We start from the raw sequence: 12002 nt of genomic DNA, 5'->3' as shown, positions 1-12002 counted from the left end.
ACAGTCCAAAGATGTGCGGGTTAAGTGCATTGGCTGTAGGAAATTTCTCTGTAGTGTGCAGGCTAGTTGGATTAGCCATGGGAAAAGCAGGGCTACGGGATGGAGCGGAGGCTGGGTCTGAACGGGATACTGTCTGGAGGGTGGGTGCAGACTTGATGGACTGAATGGCCTCCATCTGCACTGTCAGGGTCCTACAATTCTAAACGGTTGCAGATATAGCAACAGGCTGCCTTGTGAAGGAGCTCTGCCCCTACTCCCCCAACCGCCATGCTTGATTAGACATTAAAGCAGTCTCCATGGCAATGGGGAGGTGATGATCTAATCACTAGACTATTAATCCAGACAGGGAGGCAATGCTCTGGGGATCTGGGTGCAAATCCTGCTAAAAATCTGGAATTAAGAGTCCACTGATGACCATGAAACCATCTACTAGTTCACTAATATCCTTTACGGAAGGAATCTGCCATCCTTACCTGGTCTGGCCTACATGTGACTCCAGGCCCACTGCAATGTGGTGGGCAATTTGGGATATAACAAATGCTGGCCTACCTAGTGACACCCACACAGGGAATGAATTTTTAAAATAATTATGAGCCATCCCAGACAAATCTAAGAATCTGACTCTTTCCACACTCAGAAAATCCAATTCTTACTCCTGTTTCATGCCCTATAGAGAAAATTCATCTTAAAGAGTATGCAGTGACAGAAGGACCTGGGAATTCATGTGCCTGGATCCTCTGAGGTGGATCACACCATTGAGAGAATAGTAAGTGACACATCCAGGACTTTGTAACTAAAGTTTGTGATTGCCCAGATTCAGTTCTATGGGAACATGCAATTAGAGGTACTCAGTACAGTCAGAGAGTTGTACAGAACAGAAACAGACCCTTTGGTCCAACTTGGCCATGCCGAAAAGATATCCTAAATTATTAGAGTCCCATTTGCCAGCATTTAGCCCAGAGAAGCTTTGGTTAGACTAGATTATTAGCTAGATTGTTGCATTCAGTCTTAGTCACTACACTTTCGGAAGGATGCAAGGGTCTTTGAGAGGATGTGGAGAAGATCTTCCAAAATGGTTTCAGGGTTGATAATTTTAGCTGGGTTGGAGAACTTGGGAAGAGCAAGTGAATACAGACTCATGGTCGATTTAGGTAAGGTAGACAAAGAAAAGGGCTTGCCCTCAGCTGACCATACAAGAACTAGGGAACACAAATTTAACATTTTGGTAAGGAAAAGGGAGAGGAAAGGTTTTGAGAGGATAACATTTTTTTTGCGATAGGGTTAGTGAGAAGCAATGGCCTGAAACTCTCCACCGACAAGGTTGGTGGAAATAGAGAATGACCAATGATTTCAAAAAAAAAAAAAAAAACATGGATTGTCACTTGAGGGAAATAACCCTTTTGTACTATAGGGATACAATGGAAAAACAGGATGGACCGAACAGCCGCCTCCTATGCTGGGATGACTTTGACCTTTTTACCATTGAACACGGGCTATTGGCATTTCCTCACATGAGCTGCTAGATTGGCTGAGGAAGTGTCCACAGTTCAGGGGATACTTACAAGAGAGAGAGTGATAAATGCATGTGGAAAAAAGCAAACAAAAGAGATACCACTGCTTTGGATGTTTATTAATTGGACATTATCAACAAATCAAAATGCTTTGGAATCCTATAATCCAATAAATGTTTTCTCCTGCAAATAGGTAGTAAATATACTGTATTCAAATATAAAGAAATTATGATGCATTTTCACTGATGAGACATGGATAAAATATATCTGGGGTTATGCAGAAAGTTGTACAACCATAGCACAAACTGGTCAATGGTGTTTGGATTCTAATGTACATTGATTGGTTAATTTTCTGCAGTTGTCTGGTCATAAATATCAGGAAAGCTGTCCTTTTTTACAATCCTCACAGTTAGCAACAACAGTCTAAGGAGAGCACGGTCAGATTCTAAGTAAAGTCATCTAACTCCAAACTCAGTACATTCCAAGCACCAGTCCGAATGTTTCTGTTTTTACATGCTGGCCAACCTTGTGATGGTTAACTTTATCACAAAGTAATGCAGCCCATAGTGAGACATCAGTTTATAAATACATGCCCAGTGGAAAGTTTGTGATTGCCCAGATTCAGTTTGCTTGGCAACAATATATGGGTGGTAGCAAGGTTCAAAAGAAGGAAATGGAGTTGAGCTGGATCTACAGAACAAGGAATGCCACCATTTAACTGCACAAACCTCTTTCTTAAATGCTGCATTTTATCATCTGAAACAAACATCATATAACCAGACAGATAAAAGATTACAGAAAGCATTACATGTGCACATTTGAGTCTCTGTGCATTCCTCTTCATTATCAAATATGTAAAATCTAGTGAACACTTTTTAAATCAAACAACTGAAGCACAAACAGCATTTTGAATGATGGTTCTTCTTCTTTAGCTCCTAAAATACTTGTTTTAGATTATTTTTAACCTGGGAAATGAGCTGTAAAAGAATGCTTAAATTGTCATCTTCGATGTAATGGAGGTGATATTATCATATGGTGATAGTTCAGGTTACTGAGCAGATATTTTTATTTTCCCCCTTCCTTGACTGTGGACACTGCAACAAGTAGATTTCCATCTGTCATTTAATTCTTAAAAGAAGAGGTTACAGTTGACAGTCGACAACGGTAGATAGACATGGGTTGTCATCTGCAACAGCTGATGGTCTATGTACTCGATCTTATATCCACATAGGATTAGCAAAGGTCACACTGATCACAGATGAGGTCCTTAGTGTTTAGTTGGTTTGAATTATAATCAAAGTTTTGTGACAGTTTTAATTCCACAGTCACTAGCCAGAGAAAGTAATTGTGGATCTAACTAGATTAAAGAGATACATTGAACTTTGGTATTCAGAGCGGTGAGTAGTGCATTAAAATATTTTAAATCCTTTAAGTAAGGTCAGCGTGGGAGTTCTTCGCTTGCTTTGTGCCCTTGCTGACTTTACAGTGACCAGCTTAGCTGAAGTGATGGTGGGAATTTCCTTATAGGTGGCAGTGGACAGACGCTGTGTTCCAAATATAGGTGCATGGTGCTTAACAGCATGGGCAAAGGCAGGTGGGTGGGCTGTACCCAACACAGGCTTTTCCTCGGAAATAAAGAGAGGTCTGACCGGAAGGTGACGTTCAGTCTCTCGCCTCACCTCACGAATCAATTCGTGGAACACGTGCTGCACTGACTCAAAGTCCAAACAGGCAGATACTTCATAAAATGAAGAGTTATATTTGGATGCCAGTGACAGTCCATCAGACTTGCTTACCTGCCTTAAAACAGAAAATAGATTTTTGTTTCAAATTATGCTAATACTCACGGTTAATATATGGCAAATACCTGAAATATTTTGAGTTGTTAACATTGTCTGAATTATGGATCTTGGAACGTAGATGACTTGAAATAAATTTATACTGTGTTTTACTTTCAAGAACTCTGCCATACTTTGATAGCTTCTAATAAAATATGCTACAGATATTTAATGTCAAAACATAGGCTGACAATTTTTTTGCCATCTGCAAAAAACATAACACAAGGCTTGCCTTATAACAGAGTATTTCAAATTCAAATTTTTTTATTTTCTGCTGAATGAAAACAGCAGCTCTTTCCAAACTTGTAACATAAATAAAGAAAGTGCAGGGCTGGATGAACACAGCAGGCCAAGCAGCATCATAGGAGCAGAAAGCCTGACGTTTCGGGCCTAGACCCTTCATCAGAAAAGGGGGAGGGGAAGGGGGTTCTGAAATAAATAGGGAGAGAGTGGGAGGCGGATAGAAGATGGATAGAGGAGAGGATAGGTGGAGGGGAAACAAACAGGTCAAAGAGGCGGGGATGGGGCCAGTAAAAGGTGAGTGTAGGTGGGGAGTTAGGGAGGGGATAGGTCAGTCCAGGGAGGACGGACAGGTCAATGGGGCGGGATGAGGTTAGTCGGTAGGAGATGGGGGTGCAGCTTGAGGTGGGAGGAGGGGATAGGTGGGAGGAAGAACAGGTTAGGGAGGCAGGGACGAGCTGGACTGGTTTTGGGATGCGGTAGGGGGAGGGGAGATTTTGAAGCTTGTGAAATCCACATTGATACCATTGGGCTGCAGGGTTCCCCAGCGGAATACGAGTTGCTGTTCCTACAACCTTCGGGTGGCGTCGTTGTGGCACTGCAGGAGGCCCATATTCCGCTTGGGAACCCTGCAGCCCAATGGTATCAATGTGGATTTCACAAGCTTCAAAATCTCCCCTCCCTCTACCGCATCCCAAAACCAGTCCAGCTCGTCCCCGCCTCCCTAACCTGTTCTTCCTCCCACCTCAAGCCGCACCCCCATCTCCTACCGACTAACCTCATCCCGCCCCCTTGACCTGTCCGTCCTCCCTGGACTGACCTATCCCCTCCCTAACTCCCCACCTACACTCACCTTTACTGGCCCCATCCCCGCCTCTTCGACCTGTTTGTTTCCTCTCCACCTATCCTCTCCTCTATCCCTCTTCTATTCGCCTCCCACTCTCTCCTTATTTATTTCAGTAACCCCTTCCCTGATGAAGGGTCTAGGCCCGAAACGTCAGGCTTTCTGCTCCTATGATGCTGCTTGGCCTGCTGTGTTCATCCAGCCCTGCACCTTGTTGTCTTGGATTCTCCAGCATTTGCAGTTCCTACTATCTCTGACATAAATAAAGAATATGTCTTAAGACTCAAATTCAAATCTCATTAAAAGAATGAATCACTTATCAGAGCTGTTTCAAACTATATAATTAGGAACCAGTGTAATTAGTGTAACACAGTGGTCCAATACACAGCTCTATAAAGTGGGGCGATGTAGGGTTATATCTTCAGCATTACACATTAACCACATTGGTTCATAACCATGCCACAACAGAAAAGCAAAACTGCACATTTCGATGGAGGAGCTTTCTGTGATGTAGGTAGCACAAGCGCACCAGAAATAGGAATGCAAGGTGGGTTCATTGAATTTGGACAAAGATTAGCCATGATCTAATTGAACCATGGTACAAACTTGAGAGCTTTGTAGGCTACTCCTGTTCCTATATTTAAGAGTCATACAGCATGGAAACAGGCCCTTCGGTCTAACTCATCCTCAGCAACCAGACATCCCAAACTGACGTAGTCCCATTTGCCAGCATTTGGCCCATAAACCCTTCTTATTTATATACCCATCCAGGTGCCTTTTAAATGTTGTAATTATACCTGCCTTCACCTTTTCCAATAGCAGCTCGTTCCATATATGCACCATCCTCTGCATGAAGAAACTACCCCTCAGGTCCTTTTTAGAACTTCCCCTCTCACCTTAAATCTGTGCCCTCTAGTTTTGGACTTCCCCATCCTTGGAAAAAGATCTTTGCTATTCACCCCCTCCATGCCCCTCATGATTTTATAAGCCTCCAACACTCCAGGGAAAACAGCCCCAGCCTATTCAGACTCTCCCTATAGCTCAAACCCTCCGTCCAGGCAACATCCTTGGAAATCTTTTCTGCACCCTCTCAAGTTTAACAATGTCCTTCTTATACAGGGGTGGCCAGAACTGGATGCAGTATTATAAAAGTGGCCACACTAATGTCTTGTAGAGACACAAGATAACATCTTAACTCCTAATCTCAAATTTCTGACCAATGAAGGCATGCATGCCAAATGCCTTCTTCACCACCCTCTCCACCTGCAACTCGACTTTCTCGAAACTATGCACATGCGCCAATAGGACTCTTTACCATTAACTGAAAGAGTCCTGCCCTGTTTACCTTACCAAAATACAACACCTCACATTTAACCTATTTAAACTCCATCTGCTACCTCTTGGCCATTGGCCCATCTGATCAACGTCCCATTGTACTCCGAGGTAATCTTCATCACTGTCCACTACACCACCTATTTTGTTCTGAGGAAGGGTCACCAGACCCAAAACGTTAACAGACTTTTTGTCACAGATGCCGAAAGACCTGCTGAGCTTTTCCAGTAACTTCTGCTTTTGTACCACATTTTGATATGTACAAATTAATTATCAAAAGTCTACAAATGTCAAATCTTTTCTATAGACTGAAAACGGTAGCTGAATGGATAAACTCTTTAAATTTCTACAGTAGGGTTTTGAATAAACTTCTTACCGGTATCTCTCCATGTCCAGTTTATTTCCTAGCAGAATAATTGGATAATCATGTGGGAGTCCTTTGGCATGACTAGAAATTACATTTAGATAATGCACGCACCCTTCAAAGCTCTTCCTATTATCAATACTGTAGACGACAATGAATGCATTTGCCCAGTTCAGGTAACGTTCAGAGTTCAACGGTTTATCCTATTTTTAACATAAATTATTGTTCAGTGTTATAAAGTTGTAGCAGGTGCATTACTAAATTAAAAAGAGTTGTTTGAAAAATACTTAAGAACAAACACAGACATACACACACAACAAAGCATAAATTTATGTCCAGCTGTAACACTTATCACATATTCACTCATACAGCACAATACAATATAGCAACCAATTATTCAAAATGTCAAAATTCTGTCACTTTATTCTGCCATACAGGAGGAAATATACCACACATGCAATTATTTAGTTCTAATATAAGCAGTGATCAGGGGATTCCAAGTTTTAGGCTACTCTCTGGGTTGGTTAAAAGATTAAAAAAAAATTTCATATCATTGCAACATTCAGATTTTCCACTGCATCTATTCTGAACCTATAATTATTCAGCTGTTGATACATATCACATTAACAAAGAAACCTAGGAGTATCTGTACATAATGTACTAAGAAGTAGATACTCGCTGGCAAGATATCTGACGACAGGTCAGTGAATTGGGCTAAACAGTCTTCCTTATTAAAAACACTTGCTTTGTTTCTTATCTCAGTCTTCGTAGTCTTACCTCAGCTTGCATCTTTTTTATTTGTATTTTTCACTTTTCTTCTTAGGTTCAATTAAGCAATCCATTGTTAGTGAAAACTGTAACTATAACTTTATTTCTGCACAAACAATTCTATCATGTTTAAAAATACAAACATTGTCTTGCTCAGCAACAACTTAGGTCTACAAATTTCACGGATTGCTTTGGGTAATAGCATTTATGGGCATTTCTGTTTTTTTCCAAAAAAAAAAAGTTCTAAAGGAACATCATTTTACAAAAACAAAAGGACCAGAAAATGTTACACTCTCAATGTTCTTTAAAATTCTTCAATTAAAAACATTACTGAGTTAATTGCACCTGCATTCTGAGTAGTCACTGTTGAAAATGAATTAAAAGGGAGAAAAATGTAAGTGTATTTTGCATTTTTCTCCAATGTAACATGTGAGTTCAGTTTGAATAGATGAGGAAAATTCTAATCAGGTAAAAGTACGACAGCAAAAGAAGTCACCCAAGAAGGTAGGAAATTGTGAACTGTGCAATCTGATGCAGATTCAATAAGCAACCGAAGGAAAGTTTAAATTAATGTACTTCTTAAAGTCTCACCAGAGTCATGAATATTACCACAGTAAGTTATCAGTTTCAAAACATTTATAATATAAAAGGAATTGGTGTAATATCTAGAAGATTCGCTGTGGCTTCAGGTTATAACAAAGCCTGCTGATTGTACTAAGCAAATATATGTCACATTAGGCACCTAGAATCATAGAATCACTACAGTGCAGAAGCAGGCCATTCAGCCCATCGAGTCCACACACTCTCTGAAGAGCATCCTACCCAGACCCGATCCCTATCCTATCCGTGTAACCCTGCATATCCCATGGCTAATCCACTTAGCCTGCGCATTGCTGGACACTATAGGCAATTTAACATAGCCAATACACCTAGCCTGCACATCTTTGGACTGTGGGAGGAAACTCCACACAGACAGTCGCCCAAGGGTGGAATCGAACCCAGGTCCCTGGCGTTATGGGGCAGTAGTGTTAATAACCAAGTCACCGTGCTGCCCCACTTTAATTGACAGTTTGTCTTTTATGAAAAAGGCTAATTAGAAGGGATGTATTGCCAATGAAGAACTTATACAAAATATATCTCTTCATCTCTCTTATGAAGTAGAGGGGATAAAAAGTATTTTCTATTTCTAGCACTGTATGGACTGCTCTTAGAAAGTTGTTACTTTAATAGTCTATTAATACATTACACTCTCTTAAAACATGTCTTGTATAATTTATTTGGACTTCAACTGAAAGGGTACAGGAACAGCCTCGTAGCCAAGTTAACAAGTTTTATATTAAACAGCCCAGTAAAAACTAGGTATTCGACAAGTTCAATGGTTCATTCATTAACTGCATACCTAAGCACTTTCTCTGGAAATGGAAGATTTACATTACTTGAATCTGTGTAAAACAATGACTAAATGTCAGAGTGTTTGGATATTGCAGATACAATAGCCTGCACGCTTCCTTCTTCAACTGCTAAAACCTTTATTACCTGATCAGCTGTGTCCATTATTTTTAAAAGGACTGGCTGATGATCCACAATTTCTTCAGTAGTGTAAGTGTCCTCTAGAATAGAACAGTATTGTCAGTATAGAACGATCCTTGGATCACCACATCAACCAAAATGCATTGAGAACAGAAGAGTAAATATATTGAGTGGCACATCATAAATCCATTTTGTCTTCATTTTAATCTGGATTGAAAATGTTTTGTCGAGAAGTGTTGACAGATTAACAGCCTATCTTTATAACTAGCAAGGCTTGGAAGTGCTTCTCAAAAACACAATAATAATTTCCTCGAGTAGTCTTTTTTCACTCCTAAATTATACAATACACAAGGAGCAGAATTCAAAATTGATGCACAGGTTGAATTACTCTTATAAATTTTGCATCGATGCACAAGTGTGGTCTAAATAAATAAATTAATAACACATTTATAAAACCCCAAGAAAAGTGTTCCGACATCAACTGTTCTTTATACAGAGTACAGAAAGAAGTGTTTGTTTCATATTGGCAGAGATATGTCAGACTGTAAACTACTGCAGAATATCTAAAACACTTCCTTCTACTAATTGAATAAAACCACAGATAAATTATCGGCTGTAACCAGATTAGTTGCAGCATTTTTCATGCATTGTGGCACTGCTCCCCAAACTTTGTCCCACCGTGACCACAATTTGAGGCTTGGGAATTGTTGTGACTTTTCAGTGAGAACTATGAGAGGAGGGGTGCCTGTTAGAATGAGGGTACAGCTGTTATAACACACAGACTCCACTTGATGAAGGAATAGCGCTCCAAAAGCTTGTGATTTCAAATAAACCTATTGGACTATACCCTGGTGTTGTGTGACTTCTGACTTTAACACACAGCAAGCATTGTTGTCTCAGAGCTTGCAACATCCAAACTTCAGCTTGCAATCCCATTTGGGGGCCCGAGCCTCACCTTGTAAAGTCTTGCACCAGAGATTCTGCTCTGAATTGGGTGATCTCCAGAATCTTGCTTTGTGATAGTGCCCTCTCACATCGCTCAGCTCACTTAGATAGAATCTACAGCACAAATATTGTCAGCTTTTGTCTACCACTGCACTTCTGCCTCCTCCCATCCTAGAGCACCCCTCTTTCTCCTGATACATGTATCGAACCGCAGATTAAATTATTTCAATGCTTTTTGCTTCAACCACTGTACTAAGCTGATAAATGATTGTGCGAAGCCCCACAAAATGTTTGATGTGAAATTGGCATCTTTTACTATGACTGCACTTCTTTAAATGCCCACCCTGTGCCATCTCCATCCTTCACTTTCTCCCTGTGCCGTTCCCATGGCATCCCTCCCACACCACCTCCCCTCCATAACCCTTTCCAAATGCCCCATGGCAAACCTACCCCAAATGAGGCTTGGTCAGACAAGACTGTACATTAAAAATAAGTTAGTAAATCAACTCAAGGTGGGGAGCTAAACTTGGAGATCTTGGCATCACTCAGTGCGGTGACTGGAACATTTGCAGGGAGTCCAAGGGACTGCTGAGGGTTCTGGTGGTGCGATGGTAGCATCTCCACCCCTAAACCAGGAGACTCGGGGTTCAAGCCCCACCTTCCCCAGAGGTATGCCATAACTATCTGTGAATAAGTTGGTTAGGAAAATATGTAAAAGAACACAGCTGCCTCTCTGCTCGAATTGGATCATCTTCCCCCTGGACTGACATCCTCCAGCTGCAGTGAACCAAAACCAGGGCAACAATAGCTGAATAGTCAGGAGTCAATTAACATCATCAAACCCACTGCCGTGCAAATACAGCCTACTGAATCTGTCCTGAAGTTAAACACGAACATATAGAACATTCATGGGGGGGGGGGGGGGGGAGGAATCTACTTACCCAAGTTAGGGTCGTATTCGCTTATGAATCTTTTCGTGAGGAATTTCACAGTCAGAGCTAAAGAAACAAAAACACCAGTGTTTAATGTTTAACGGTGAATGTTGGGAGGGAGACCAAACAATGCCAAAGGGCTTTTCTTTAAATCCCACTGGCACCCAAAAGGCTGCACCTCTCACCTGGCATATCCCAGGTCGCTGGGTCTAAATGCCCTGTTTACCACCCCAAACTCTCTCAACCCAGCTCCCCCTGTTAGCAGTGGGAGATGGGCATCTGCCAACCCAGCACCCGAGGCTGGGTACAAAAGTGTGGAGTGTAAAAACAGAAATTGCTGGAGAAACTCAGCACCTGCGGAGAGAGAGGGAGGGCAGAGTGAAGGTTTTGAATCCAGTGACCCTTGTGCAGTACTGGAGTGGGGAAGGAGAGAGAAAGCCGGAGAAAGATGATTCTTACCAGACTTGCCGGAGCCTGGGCAGCCCAGGACACCGACGTTACATTCTGGGGCTGCCGCCTGGAGAGGAGCCCTGTCCCGGTCCGAGAGCAGCGCACTGGCCCCGGCGCCTCTCACTTTGCCAAACATCGAGGATACTCTACACGTCCTTGCCCTAAAACATCGCAGCCTCTACCTGGCGACTGGATGTGAAATCCCCGCCCCTCCCCGAGACCACAAGACGCCCCACCCCGACAGAAACGCTGCTGGAATAGGGCGGTGACGCCCCCCACAGTCGAACTGCGCGGAGGAGAGGTCTTCCTCGCCGGAGCCCGAGACGCTGGTGGGAGGGTTGCAGCTTTGAAGGGGAGTCCCGAGGTTTCGGCTCGCAGCCACACGCCTTGTAAGGAAGTCGCCACTTTCTCTCCTGGTTCCTGCAAAGCGAATCACAGCAGTGTAATGGCTGTGAGTTTTCAGCAGTGGGACCACCTTCAACATCAAAGCGACCCTCTCAATCCATTCAGCAGCAAGATCCGACACTGATAAGTGAGATACGGTGACTGCCTCTCCCTCTCAACTCTTCCTGAAGTATCCTAGTTATTCTCTTCTAAAGTTATACATTCTCCTGTCGGAATGTGATGCCTCTCCCTGTATCATTAACTGGCCAACACAATGCTGATTTTGAAAAGAGCTGTAGTAGCTTTAACTAAATCGAAATAAAATGGTAGGGGGTTTTACTGTCGAGCACTCAGCCTGACTCTAATCAGTTCTCTTTCCACTTCTAAAGAAAAGCAAACGTTTATATATGGCATTTATTGGCCCTCCCTAATCGCCCAAGGGCAGGCAGGTATCAAGCATACGGCCCTGAGTCTGGAGTTACATGTCGACCAACCTGGGTAAGGACAGCAGTTCCCTCCCCTAAAGGGTATTAGTGAATCAGATGGGGTTTTTACACCAGTTGACAGTGGTTAAATCATAGAATCCCTACAATGCAGAAAGATGCCATTCGACCTATCTAATCCTCTCAAACCCTCTGAAAAGCATCCTGCCCAGACCCACCCCCTTACCCTTTCCCCATAACCCTGTATTTCCCATTGCTACACTATAGCCTGCACATCCCTGGACACTATTGGGCAATTTAGTGTGGCCAATCCACCTAACCTGCACATTGCTGGGTGCTTTGGGGCAATTTAGCAAAGCCAATCCACCTAGCCTGCATATCCCTGGCCACTACCAGGCAATTTATTATGGCACATTCACCT

General features: G+C 42.5%; 1 protein-coding gene across 1 annotated transcript; it reads right to left on the bottom strand.

Annotated features, from left to right (window-relative positions):
• Positions 1-2242: 2242 nt before the first annotated feature.
• On the bottom strand, positions 2243-11694 carry rasl12 (RAS-like, family 12). Its single transcript, XM_020522288.2, has 5 exons — positions 10764-11694; positions 10314-10370; positions 8434-8507; positions 6142-6332; positions 2243-3311 (listed from the first exon to the last, which is right to left on the bottom strand). Exons 1-5 carry the CDS (start codon positions 10888-10890, stop codon positions 2921-2923), a joined length of 840 nt encoding a protein of 279 aa, XP_020377877.2. The 5' UTR covers positions 10891-11694; the 3' UTR covers positions 2243-2920.
• Between the last annotated feature and the right edge of the window lie 308 nt (positions 11695-12002).

The sequence above is a fragment of the Rhincodon typus genome, chromosome 33 (assembly GCF_021869965.1).
Source record: "Rhincodon typus isolate 14 chromosome 33, sRhiTyp1.1, whole genome shotgun sequence".
NCBI classification, from domain to species: Eukaryota; Metazoa; Chordata; class Chondrichthyes; order Orectolobiformes; family Rhincodontidae; genus Rhincodon; species Rhincodon typus.
Note: the sequence above shows the minus strand (reverse complement) of the source record. Positions and strands in the feature narration are given on the sequence as shown.

What these genes read in the sequence shown, in the direction of transcription:
- rasl12 (XM_020522288.2), bottom strand. Translation starts at nt 10,890, where the DNA reads ATGTTTGGCAAAGTGAGAGGCGCCGGGGCCAGTGCGCTGCTCTCGGAC. An exon ending in CGAATACGACCCTAACTTGG is followed by an intron (nt 8,508 to 10,313) that starts GTAAGTAGATTC and finishes GTTCTATTCTAG; the next exon opens with AGGACACTTACACTACTGAA. An exon ending in CTGGACATGGAGAGATACCG is followed by an intron (nt 3,312 to 6,141) that starts GTAAGAAGTTTA and finishes TTCTGTTTTAAG; the next exon opens with GCAGGTAAGCAAGTCTGATG.